This window comes from Pongo abelii, chromosome 3 (genome assembly GCF_028885655.2).
Source record: "Pongo abelii isolate AG06213 chromosome 3, NHGRI_mPonAbe1-v2.0_pri, whole genome shotgun sequence".
Taxonomy (NCBI): domain Eukaryota; kingdom Metazoa; phylum Chordata; class Mammalia; order Primates; family Hominidae; genus Pongo; species Pongo abelii.
The window spans coordinates 119,573,407-119,587,754 of NC_071988.2; the positions used below are offsets into that span (position 1 = coordinate 119,573,407).

Genomic DNA, 14,348 nt, shown 5'->3' on the forward strand with positions numbered 1-14,348 from the left:
AGAAGAAAACCTAGGCATTACCATTCAGGACATAGGCATGGGCAAGGACTTCATGTCTAGAACACCAAAAGCAATGGCAACAAAAGCCAAAATTGACAAATGGGATCTAATTAAACTAAAGAGCTTCTGCACAGCAAAAGAAACTACCATCAGAGTGAACAGGCAACCTACAAAATGGGAGAAAATTTTTGCAACCTACTCATCTGACAAAGGGCTAATATCCAGAATCTACAATGAACTTCAACAAATTTACAAGAAAAAAACAAACAACCCCATCAAAAAGTGGGCGAAGGACATGAACAGACACTTCTCAAAAGAAGACATTTATGCAGCCAAAAAACACATGAAAAAATGCTCACCATCACTGGCCATCAGAGAAATGCAAATCAAAACCACAATGAGATACCATCTCACACCAGTTAGAATGGCAATCATTGAAAAGTCAGGAAACAACAGGTGCTGGAGAGGATGTGGAGAAATAGGAACACTTTTACACTGTTGGTGGGACTGTAAACTAGTTCAACCATTGTGGAAGTCAGTGTGGCGATTCCTCAGGGATCTAGAACTAGAAATTCCATTCGACCCAGCCATCCCATTACTAGGTATATACCCAAAGGACTATAAATCATGCTGCTATAAAGACACATGCACACGTATGTTTACTGCGGCATTATTCACAATAGCAAAGACTTGGAACCAACCCAAATGTCCAACAATGATAGACTGGATTAAGAAAATGTGGCACATATACACCATGGAATACTATGCAGCCATCAAAAGTGATGAGTTCATGTCCTTTGTAGGGACATGGATGAAATTGGAAATCATCATTCTCAGTAAACTATCGCAAGAACAGAAAACCAAACACCGCATATTCTCACTCGTAGGTGGGAATTGAACAATGAGAACACATGGACACAGGAAGGGGAACATCACACTTTGGGGACTGTTGTGGGGTGAGGGGAGGGGGGAGGGATAGCATTGGGAGATATACCTAATGCTAGATGACGAGTTAGCGGGTGCAGCGCACCAGCATGGCACATGTATACATATGTAACTTACCTGCTCATTGCGCACATGTACCATAAAACCTAAAGTATAATAATAATAATAATAAAATTAAATTAAAAAAATAAAAATAAAATAAAATAAGCTTATACTTGACTAAGTATAAAGACCAAATGATGAACCAATCAAAAATAACAACTACAAGACCTAGGTAGTACAATAGGACATAAGGAAAAATAACAAAAAGTTAAAAAACAGAGAATTAAGTTAAAGTGTAGTGTTATTAGTTTCTTTCTGCATGTTCTTTGCTTATGTAATTAGTATTACAACAGTTTAAAATAATGGGTTTTAAGATAGTATTTGGAAGCCTCATGGTAGCCTCAAATCAAAAAACATACAACATATAAGCAAAATATTAAAGCATTCCACCAAAGAAAATCACTTCCACTAAAAGGAAGACAGGAAGGCATGAAAAAAGGAAGAGAAGACCACAAAACAACCAGAAAACAAATAACAAAATGGCAGACGTCAGTCCTTACTTATCAATAATAACATTGAATGTAAATGGACTAAACTCTCCAATTAAAAGACATAGAGCAGCGGAAGAGATGTTTTTAAAGACCCAATGCTATGCTGCCGACAAGAAACACACTTCACCTATAAAGATGCACAGAGACTGAAAGTAAAAGGATGGAAAAAGACACACCATGCCAACAGAAACCAGAAAAGAGCAAGAGTAGCCATGCTTACATCAGTCAACGTGGATTCCAAAACAAAAACTGTAAGAAGAGACAAAGAAGGTCATTATATAATGACAAAGTGGTTAATTTAGCAAGAAGATAAAATGATTATAAATACATATGTACCCAACATGGGAGAACACAGATATATAAAGCAAATATTATAAGAGCTAAAGAAAAGATATATGCCAATACAATAACAGCTGGAGACTTCAACACTCCACTTTCAGCACCGGACAGATCTCCCAAAGAGAAAATCAACAAAGAAACATCAAACTTAATCTGCGCTATAGAACAAGTGGACCTAGAGATATTTACAGAACATTTCACTCAATGCAGAATACACACTCTTCTCCTCAGCACATAGATCATTCTCAAGAATAGACTATATGTTAGTCCACAAAAAGTCTTTAAAAATTCAAAAAAATGAAATCATATCAAGTATCTTCTCTGACCGCAATGGAATAAAACTAGAAATAAATAACAAGAGAAATTTTGGAAACTATACAAACACATGGAAATTAAGCAATATGCTCCTTAATGATCAGTGGGTCAATGAAGAAATTAAGAAGAAAGTTTAAAAATATCTTGAAATGGGCTGAGCACAGTGGCTCACACCTGTAATCCCAGCACTTTGGGAGGCCAAGGTGGGAGGATTGCTTGAACCCAGAAGTTTAAGACCAGCCTGGGCAACATGTGGAGACTTCATCTCTACAAAAATACAAAAACAATTAGCCAGGCACCTGTAGTCCCAGCTGCTCAGGAAGCTGAGGTAGGAGGATCACCTGAGCCCAGGAAGTCAAGGCTGCAGTGAGCCATGATTATGCCACTACATTCCAGCCTGTGTAACAGGAGTGAAACCCTGTCTCAAAAAAAGAAAAAAAAAATCTTGAAACAAATGATAATGGAAATATACCAAAACCTATGAGATACAGCAAAAGCATTAAGAAGAGGAAAGTTTATAGCAATAAGCACCTACACCAAAAAGTAGAAAAATTTCAGATAAAGAATCTAATGGTGCATCTTCAAGAACTAAAATGGCAAGAGCAAACCAAACCCAAAATGAGTAAAAGAAAAGAAATAATAAAGATCAGAGCAGAAATAAGTGAATTTGAAATGAAGAAAACAATACAAAAGATTAATGAAACAAAAAATGGTTTTTTGAAAAGATAAACAAATTGACAAACCTTTAGCCAGACTAACTATGAAAAAGAGAAGATCCCAATAAATAAAATCAGAGGTAAAAAAGAAAATTCAAAGATCATTCAAAGGAATGAATTTGCAGAAATTCAAAGGATCATTAGTGGCTACTATGAGCAACTATATGCCAGTAAATTGGAAAATCCGGAAGAAATGAATAAATTCCTAGACACACACAACCTACCAAGGTTAACCCACAAAGAAATCCAAAACCTGAACAGAACAATAACAAGTAACAAGATCAAAGCCACAATAAAAAGTATCTCAGTAAAGAAAAGCCTGGGACCTGATGGCTTCACTGCTGAATTTTACCAAACATTAAAAGAAGAACTAATATCAATCCTACTCAAACTATTCCAAAAAATAGAAAAGAAGAGATTACTTCCAAACTCATTCTATGAAGTCAGTATTACCCTGATACCAAAATCAGACAAGGACATATAAAAAACACAAAACTATCCCTGATGGTCGATAACCCTGATGAACATAGATGCAAAAATCTTCAACAAATACTAGCAAACCATATTCAGCAATATACTTAAAAGATCATTCATCATAACCAAGTGGGATTTATCCTAGGGATGCAAGAACAGTTCAACATATGCAAATCAATGCATGTGATACCTCATAGCAACAGAATGAAAGACAAAAACTATATGGTCATTTCAATTGACACTGAAAAAACATTTGATAAAGTTCAACATACTTTCCTGATAAAAACCCTCAAAAAACTGGGTATAGAAGGAACATACCTCAACACAGTAAAAGCCATATATGACAGACCCTCAGTCAATATCATACTGAATGGGAAAAACTGGGAGCCTTTCCTCTAAGACATGGAACATGACAAGGATGTCCACTTTCACCACTGTTACTCAACATAGTACTAGAAGTCCTAGCTAGAGAAATCAGACAAGAGAAAGAAATAAAATGCACCTGAATTGGAAAGGAAGAAGTCAAATTATCCTTGTTTGCCGATGATATGATCTTATATTCTGGAAAACCTAAAGACTCCACAAAAAAAATTATTTGAACTGATAAATTCAGTAAAGTTGCAAGGTACAAAATCAACATATAAAAATCAGTAGCGTTTCTATATGCCAACAGTGAACAATCTGAAGAAGAAATCAAAAAAAGTAATCCCATTTACAATAGCCACAAATAAAATTGAATACCTAGGAATTAACTTAACCAAAGAAGTGAAAGACCTCTGCAATGAAAGCTATAAAACACTGATGAAAGAAATTGAAGCAGACACCAAAAGATAGAAAGATACTCCTTATTCATGGATTGGAAGAATCAATACTGTTAAAATGCCCATGATACCCAAAGCAATCTACAGAGCCAATGCAATCCCTATCAAGATACCAATGACATTTTTCACAGAAACAAAAAGAAAAAAACATCCTAAAATTTATGTAGAATCACAAAAGACCCAAATAACTAAAGCTATCCTAAGCAAAAAGAGCAAAACTGGAGGAATCACATTACCTAACCTCAATATTACAGAGCTACAGTAACCAAAACACCATGGTACTGGCATAAAAACAGACATGTAGACTAACAAAACAGAATAGAGAACCCGGAAAAAAAACCCACACACCTATAATGAACTCATTTTCGACTAAGGTGCTAACAACATACATTGGGGAAAAAACAGTCTCTTCAATAAGTGGTGCTAGGAAAACTGGACATCCATATCCAGAAGGATGAAACTAGACCCCTCTCTCTTGCCTTACACAAAAATCAAATCAAAATGGATTGAAGACTTAAATCTATGACTCCAAAGTATGAAATTACTAAAAGAAAACATTGGAGAAACTCTCCAGGACATTGGACTGGGCAAAGATTTCCTGAATGATACCCCACAAGCACAGGTAACCAAAGCAAAAATGGACAAATGGTATCACATCAAGTTAAAAAGATTTCCGCACAGCAAAGGAAACAATCAACAAAGTGAAGAGACAGCCCACAGAATGACAGAAAATATTTGCAAACTACCCATCTGACAAGGGATTCATAACGAGAACACATACGGAGCTCAAACAACCCTACAGGGAAAAATCTAATAATCCAATTTAAAAATGGGCAAAAGATTTCAATAGATAGCTCCCAAAAGAAGAAATACAAATGGCAACAAGCACATGAAAAGGTAATCAACATGATTGATCATCAGAGAAATCCAAATCAAAACTACAGTGAGATATGATCTCACCCTAGTTAAAATGCCTTTTATCTAAAAGTCAAATGCTGGTGGCAATGTGGAGAAAAGGAAACCCTTGTACACTGATGGTGGGAATGTAAATTAGTGTAACCACTATGAAGAACAGTTTAGAGATTCCTCAAAAAAAAAAACTAAAAATAGAGGTGCCATATGAACCAGCAACCCCACTGCTAGGCATATAGCCAAAATAAATGAAATCAATATATCAAAGAGATATATGCACTCCCATGTTTACAGCAGCACTCTTGACAGTAGCCAAGATTTGGGAGCAGTTTAAGTGTCCATCAATAGATGAATGGATAAAGAAAATGTGGTACATATTCACAACAGAGAATTATTTAGCCATACAAAAGAATGAGGTTCTGTCATTTGCAACAACATGGATGGAATTGGAGGTCATTATGTTAACTGAAATAAGCCAGGCACAGAAAGACAAACATCACATGTTCTCACTTATTTGTGAGATCTAAAAATCAAAGCAACTGAACTCACATAGATAGATCACAGAAGGATGATTACCAGATGCTGGTATGGCCAGGGGATGAGGCTCACGGGGAGGTGGGAATGGTTACCGGGTACGAAAAATAAATAGAAAGAATGAATAAGGCCTACTATTTGATAGCACAATAGGGTGACTAGAGTCAATAATAACTTAATTGTACATTTCAAAATAACTTAGAGAATATAATTTGATTGTGTAACTCAAAGGATATGCGCTTAAGGGGATGGATAACCCATTCTCTGTGATGTGCTCATTTCACATTGCATGCCTGTATCAAAACATCTCATGTACCCCATAAAAATATATATACCTGTTATGTACCTGCAAAGTTTAAAAATCAAAATAAATTCTAAAAAAAATTTTTTAATGTTTTTAAATACCTAGTATTTGATAGCACAACAGGGGGACTATAGTCAATAACAACCGACCTGTACATTTTAAAATAACTACAAGAGTATAATTGGATTGTTTATAACACAAAGGATAAATGCTTAAGGAGATGGATACCCAATTTTCCATATGATTATTACACATTGCATACCTATATCAAAATAGCTCATGTACCTATAAATATATATACCAATGTACCCACAAAAATTTTAAATTAAAAACATAAACAAAAAAATGATGATACTATAGCACTTACTTTTTAAACTATTTTACTACTTTAAAACGTATACTGCTTAGGCAATAAGATAAATACAAAGAAAGAAAAAAAACCCAAGAATTATTTCTCTACATTCAAAATTTTAAATAAAACTGCCCATTTTTCAGATGTGTAATTAATTCATTCAGAAAGCATTACTAAACATAGGTACCTCACTTCACCATATGTTTTAAAAAGAGAATGTAAGATACTTGTCCTCTAAGAACTATGGTTTAATTGAGGATGTTAGATAAATATATCAAAAAATATTCCATATACAAGAAATAATATTATTGAAATTAGTCATAAGTTCAGACAAAAACACCATTAAGCATTAAGGGCCAATACAACCTGGAAATCTGAAATCTTGAGAAACAAGAGAAAGAGGAATGGGTTCAATATAAGCAAAGAGCATTCCAAGACCATTTCAAGGACTTACTACCTATAACTCATTTTTATGCACCATCTATTGTAAGGGTGCATCTGCTGAACTTAAAGAGCCAAGAAATGGAGTGAAGCTATTAAGCCTATCACACACCAAATTTACCAACCTTCCCAAGTCATATCTTCTTTTTCTTTCTTTCTTTTTTTGTTTTTGAGACAGAGTCTCGCTTTGTCACCCAGGCTGGAGTGCAGTGGTGCAATCTCGGCTCACTGCAACCTCCGCCTCCCAGGTTCAAGTGATTCTCGTGCCTCAGCCTCCTGAGTATCTGGGATTACAAGCACGTGCCACCATGCTGAACTAATTTTTGTATTTTTAGTAGAGATGAGGTTTCACCATATTGGCCAGGCTGGTCTCAAACTCCTGACCTCAAGCAATCTGCCCACCTTGGCCTCCCAAAGTGCTGGTATTACAGTCGTGAGCCACTGCACCCCGCCTCCTTCAGCTGCTCTTAATGTGCAGGAGAGGTACTCCAAAGTGTTATTTTCCTTGGACCTTTAAAACTGGTTATTTCTTCTTGCCTCTTTTCCCACCCCTGGGACCCCACATTAAGACATTTCTCCAGTTGGCCTACCAGATTTTTTCTTTGTTCATAGCAGCTATTGAAAATTCTGCAGCACTTTACCACTGAAATCCCTTCCCATATTCTCATTTCTGTTCAGCTGTATCTAGGCAGCTAAGACTATGAAAGATATACAGAATAAGAGACAATTTCCAGAAATCATAAAAAGTTAGGAATCAAGCATGAAAGCAAAAGAAGAAAGCACCATGAGAGAGACATTTTTCCCATGCATTTTCTCTCCTTGCCTAGAGAAAGATCCCGTGAGTAAGGGAGTTGGAAGAAAAGCAAAAGATTTAAACATAATAATTTGAGAATGGGCCCTAAGTTTTATACTTGCCCATCCCAAGGTTAAGTGCTAAGTTGAGAAGTGTGAAGGAGTGATCTATCCAAAACAGGCTTGTGATTCCCAGAAAAAAAAAAAAAAAAAAAAAAAAGAGCTTGAGCCTCATTTTCTAGGTAGCAGCCAGAAAACCGGCCAGTCATGAGAATTACCCAACCTTAAACATAGCCCAGTACAATGCAAGAGCAGCAGAGTAGCAATTCCTGTGAGAGCTTTGTAAACAGAACTAAAAAAAATTTTTACAGTTCCCTTATCACCTGATCACAAATTTAATCTCCAATTCAGCTACCTATAGACAGAAAACACTCAAGATTTGTGGCCACTAGAAACAATTTCTTCTCCATGACATTGAACTCTAACATTTACCCTCAGTGACCATAATCTCCTAACCTTTCACCTCGTGTTCCCTCTCTCCTACCCAGCTTCTGTTGACTCTCATTTTTATCTCTCAATTCTCAATTCTTCCCTGTTCTTACAAGCCATGAATCCCCTTATGATTTCATCATCTCCCCCCCTCCCCCCTCCACTTAGCCTTGATTCCAGGATTAACCATACTGGCCTCAGAAACTCTGATTCTCTCAAACCCTTGCCACTTAACAATCTTTATAGCTCCAACCTCTGGCAACGCTTAGCCCTACAATACAGGTTTCTACTCTTGCCCTCATATTGTCAATAATGAGCTTGTGCTAACCACTATAAAATGGGACCTTTTTCTTCCACCTGCAACTATTTTATTTATCTTAACAATTTGTCATATTCCTTATGATTCATTATGATACATATTCCATTCTTCTCAATTACTGAATATCTACCTCCCTCACCTCTGAAGAGGACTTCATTGAATACATCACCAGAACAACATAGGTTATCCAAATAAAATTACTGGATCTCCTATATGCCTCTATATTTGTCTTTCAGGGATCTGCAAACTATGGCCTATAACCCACATCCAGCTACTGTCTGCTTTTGCAAATGAAAGTTTTACTGGAATATTATTCATCCATATATTGTCCATGGCTCCTTTTGTGCTACAACAGCAGTTGAGTAGCTGTGGAAGAGACTATATGACCCACGAATTCTAAATATTTAATATCTGCCCCTTTACAGAAAAAGCTTTCTAATCCCTGATCTCTTTCATCATCCATTCTTTCTTCCTTTTCATAAAAAAAGAGGTATTTCTGTTCCTCTTTAATATAAACTAGCTGTTTATGCCTTGGGTCCCTTTGATCATCTGCTCCTGAACATAACTCTATTAATTATCAGTTCTATGCATTTCTGTAGCTCCTCTATTTCCACTGGATCCTTCAACTATTCTAAGAATATGCTCCCCCCAAAATTAAAATGTCTCTCATTCTGTTATCTTTTCAATCGACCATCTGATTTTTCTTCTTCCCTTTACCATCAAAGTTCTGGTGGTAGAAGGTGGTAGAGGCATTGAATATTATATATAATATTTTCATAATATATATAACATATTAATATAATATATAACAATACAACATAATGTATATTAATATGGAATATATCATGTAATATATTAACATGTAATATATAACAAATAATTATAATTATATATTATATATTCAATGTTTCTATTGTCTGGTCCCATTTCCCTTATTCCGTGGAATCTAACTTTTATCTGCTACAAAAACTGTTCTCTCAATACTCACAATAATTAAAATACATACTCTCTCAATACCTTTCATTAACTAAATATAAAGCCTTGTTCTTATCCTGCATTCCTCTCCATGATCTCTTCTTTTAAACAGTTATTGCAATTTCATTATCTTTTTAAATAACATGTTCATTATAAAACAATAGAAAATTCAACTAAGCAGAAAAGATAAAAGTCACCCATAATTTCACCACTTTGAGTTAAACAGTATAAATATTTTACTATGACTAAATGTACATATACTTATTAATAGTAATAAAAATCACATTATGCATTTGCTTCTTCATTTACTAACCTATCATGACCATCTTTCTATAAAAATATTTCGGGGCTTGGCGTGGTGACTCACACCTGTAATCCTAGCACTTTGGGAGGCTGAAGTGGGTGGATCACCTGAGGTCAGGAGTTCGAGACCAGCCTGACCAACATAGAGAAACTCTGTCTCTACTAAAAATACAAAATTAGCCAGGCATGGTGGTGCATGCCTGTAATCCCAGCTACTTGGGAGGCTGAGGCAGCAGAATCGCTTGAACCCAGGAGATGGAGGTTGCAGTGAGCCGAGATCGTACCATTGCACTCCAGCCTGGGCAAGAAAAGCAAAACTCCATCTCAAAAAAATAAAATAAAATAAAATAAACAAAAATAAAAATAAAAATATTTCTATAATCTTTCCTTTTTGAATCTCTATCCTTGGTATCTAAATTCCCTAACTCACTTCCTACTTCACTAATTATCTCTCCTCTAGGTCTTCCATCATGCCTCACTCCCAAAATCTGTGTTCCTCCAGGATTTGTTCTTAATTTTCTTCTCATCTTTGTATTCTCTTCTATAGCAACCTCATTACTTCAGTTATCACCTTCATGAGTATGACTGCCAAATCAGTATCTCTACCCATAATTTCTATTACAAATTCTATTTTCAAATTTCTACTGTCTGTTGGTAATTTTTCTCCAAATTCAATTGTCTGAAGCTGAACTCATTATCTGCTCATCATAATGAGTAGCTTCTGTGATGACCACCTCTGCTAGTGACACAGTCATCCAAATTCACTTTTAAATCATCCCTGCCTTTTCCTATTTGCTTGCCTATACACACACATGCAAACATGCACAATCAGAGTCAGCATTTAGTTGTGTATATAACAAAACAATGGAAAATTTAATGGTTCCATGTCAAAATAATCAGGAGAAACTACCATTTAGTATTATATAAGCCAAAAAATCTGGAATTTAGGGAATGAATAAGGTTCCATCTTCCCTCATTGCCTGAAAATTTAAATTAAAATTTTTTACACCTTAGGAACACATCTTTGCTATGACAATAAAGCACTGAAAAAATGCTACATACAACAAAGCCCCTATATTTCAACCAGTTCATTCAGTTTAATTCCTTATTCTTTTTACTATGTATAAGGTAAAGAAATAAAAAGTGATTCTTCTGATTTTTACTTCTCTAGTTTTAAGATACCGTGATAGAAAAAGTGATTGCACAAATCTTCAATTTTAAGCAAAGTGTTTATTTTATATTATACTAAATATGCAAAAATAACAATACTTTCACATTTCTGCTTTAATTATAAATTCTCTTTGATACTTCAAAATTCTTATTTTATCAGACTTGTTTTCACAGAGTTGATTTTCAAAAGAAAGAGTCACATTACATTTAATAATAAACAAGCCTCTAGGTAAGCTCACATTTTTTGAATTATGTATTTCAGAGCATATATGTAATTAGAGGTAAATTACCCTTATGTAAGGTCAAATTTAAACTGTACATTAGATCTCACTAGAAAGGAACACACTAAGAAGCAATCAAATCTTCAGCTTTTTAGAACATTCACGTGTTTCCCCACCTACTCCCCTAACACCCCAAGATATCTAGTATTACCATCGTTAAAGTAAATTAAATGTGGCCCAAAAAGGACTCTGTACTTCAGTACTTGAGTCCTTGTGGACAAACTGCAACCTAACTTAATAGGCAGACAAGATTGAAAACCTAACTTAGTAGTACGCACCTGTAACAATAGCTGAGTCTTGGCCAATCCCAGCAGCCATACTTCAACCACTCATACCCTGCTGAGTGTTCAAACTGTGTTCAAATAAGGCAAATGCCAAGCTATAACCAATCCAGTTGTTTCTGTATCTCACTTTCAATTTCTGTGTGTCATTTCCCTTTTTTTGGTCTATAAATTTATTCTGACCAAAAGGCATCCCTGGAGTCTCTCTAAATTTACTGTGATTCTGGGGGCTGCCCAATTCACAAGTCATTCATTGCTCAATCACACTCCTTTAAATTCGGTTAAAGTTTTTCTTTTAACAGATGGTGTCAGAAGCGGGGTCCAAAGTAGAGCTTCTAATGACCCCAGGAGTGCTGAGTGAACAAGCAAGGTAGCTGAAAGGACCCTGCAAGGACCCTGCAAGGACCCACATGTGTCCTTGATTCCTCAGAGCGGCTGAGGGTTGTGGTAACTTCTCTCTCCCAAGTTCAGAGCTCCAAGGATTTGTGTTTTGAGCTCTCTCAGTTTCTTTGAGCAAATTTCTCGTCCAAACTGGGTTTGGAAGTTTTAACAGAAATGGGACTAGGTCCAGGATGGGATTTGATCCCTTAATTAACAGGCTTGGATCCAGTTAGAGGCCTCTTACATCTGACTGGGTCAGAAAAAAAACAGTAGTAAATAGTAATAATATAGGGATTGTAAAATTTGGCTTTTGAAAATTCACAGGGATTTTTGTGTTCTACCCTTTGTTTCATTTTTCTTGCATTTAAATCATTTAAAAAACCAACTTAGGAGTCATGAGTTCTTTGCAAGAAAGTTTTCAAGCAGAGACAGCAACCATTTGACAGAGATAATAAATACTTCCTTCTACAATATTCATTGAATGACGATTAGCTATCAGGCACATTAGATCAAAGAGCACAGTAACCTTGTGATAACAGGATTCAATGATCTTAAAATTGGGAAAATATATGCATTAGCCACTTTTCAACTTACCTTTTTTTTCTCCTGCAATACTATTATTTCATATAGTCGTGGGATAAATGAGCAATAATTTTGTTGTTGATCTCTCTTGACGTTAACGTTTTCATAATATGATGTCTTTTTCCTTTAGAAAATTCAAATAGAAATTAAGAGTTCTCAATTTTAAACCTATAAATATTTATGTAAGCAAAGAAATTCTTTCTACAGCAACATGTCCTGCAATTAAAGTATGGAATAATAAGATTATCTAGGTGTATTAGACCAATATATTCAAAATTTTGTAAAATGTATTAGTTTTCTTGGTTAGTTATGATTTTTTCCAATTCAGAGCATTATTATACACCTATCTGAATAATTATTACAAAAAGAAAATAAGATCTGGTATTTACATCGTGAATTGAACAAAAAGCTAACCCTAAAAAAAAGTTTCCTGTGTAGTCTATGTACCATTAAAACTCTAAAATTCCAAATCCCTTGGTATTTCAACTATTATCAAAATAAGAGGAAAATAGCCCTATGCTATTTATATCATAAAATAATCAGAAAGGGGCATAAAGATCTTTGAAAACAAAAAGGAAGCTTCTTTTCATTGAAATTCAGACAACCTCAAGAAAGAATCAGAAACTAAATAAGCAGTGAGCAAGAGCCCCAGCTTTGGAATTAGACAGCCTAATAAGATCCCAGCATTGCTACCTACTGCTACCTATTGGTTATATAACCTTATGCAAACTAACTTCTCTAAGCTTCAGATTCATCACCCAATGAATCTGGTGACTGGAATCTGGTAATTGGAAATAGTAATAACCAATTCTCAAGGTTGCAATGATTAAAGTAGACCATATATGTAAGGTGGTTAATGCCATACATGGCTCATAATAAGCACACAGTAACTGTTAGCTATTATTATTGCAAGAATCACATTTAAACAGGCTATACAGACCACACTACTATTTTTTCTATTTTGTAAAGATAATTTCAAAAAAAATCTGATACCCAACATTTCTAACAAACTATACCAAACATATGCAGATTAAAAAATATATAATACAAAGTTATGTAATTGCTATTACTTTCTTTGTTCAGCAGTGCTATGATTTAATATGCACTTACCATCCCCGCTCACTGCTAAAGGCTCACCTCCTCACTGATTGTTATTTGCTAAAAACTCAACAAATAAACTCGCTTTCAAACCTCAGAAAGGTTTATGGATAAGAAATTTATATGTGGAATACCAGAAATGTCACATATCATTTAAGTCTGTATCTTTACCAAAAAGAGACCTATACACTTATATTTCACTTAGAGTAATCAAATATCTCCACTTTGATACTGAATCAAGCCTCCCAGAATAATTCTGACTCACTAAATAAAACAAAAAGTCCAAGAAAGAAAAAAAACAAGTAGAAAATATCAACTGCCAGAAGGAACTAAGACAACTACAAGTCAAAGATACAGTGAAAGCAGCTAACTCAAAGAGCAAACAAATTACAAAAATGGTGAAGTAACTGAAGCAGTCAAGAATGCAATCCATATTCATACATTTCTTCAGGTAAAAGTTAAAACACAAATGGAAGAAGAGGAAAAACAGGAGAAATAACAAAGATCAAATAAAGCAACAGCACAACAAATGGGGGAGGAATGAGAGTGGGACAAGGTTGAGGAAGTAAAACAGACTGGTAGGAAAAACCACCAAGCAGAATCAGTTAACACTGCTTACAGTCCCGGGTATGCCTGGGGTACTCAGGCAGAAGTATAGTGAAATGGAATGAAAACAATCATCATAGAATGATATACATTTTAAAAGATGAATTTTGATTTATGCTATTTAAACCTCAGTAAACCTGAGAAGAGGGGAAAGAGAGACGGTGAGAGAGAGAGCATGAGCACAAACTAGCCAATCTCGCAGAAGAAAAGGATAGGATTAAAATAGTGAAGAACAAAAGCATATGTCAAGAAGACTATGATATATGTTAGAGTATTCTACAGACCTTGTCTCGTTTGGAATAATAATAATAATATTAAGTAAAGA

At 35.1% G+C, this 14,348-nt stretch overlaps 1 protein-coding gene across 9 annotated transcripts in view; it reads right to left on the bottom strand.

Annotated features, from left to right (window-relative positions):
* STPG2 (sperm tail PG-rich repeat containing 2) overlaps window positions 1-14,348 on the bottom strand; it is a 706,287-nt gene that overhangs the window by 656,465 nt on the left and 35,474 nt on the right. For 5 of the 9 annotated variants that reach the window (XM_054554206.1, XM_054554204.2, XM_054554203.2 and 2 more), the window contains one exon: window positions 12,332-12,443. The exons of the other annotated variants lie outside the window; for them this stretch is intronic. In XM_054554206.1, coding sequence (XP_054410181.1) covers window positions 12,332-12,443 — 112 coding nt within the window. The remainder of the gene's footprint in view (window positions 1-12,331; window positions 12,444-14,348) is intronic. 9 annotated transcript variants of the gene reach the window in all.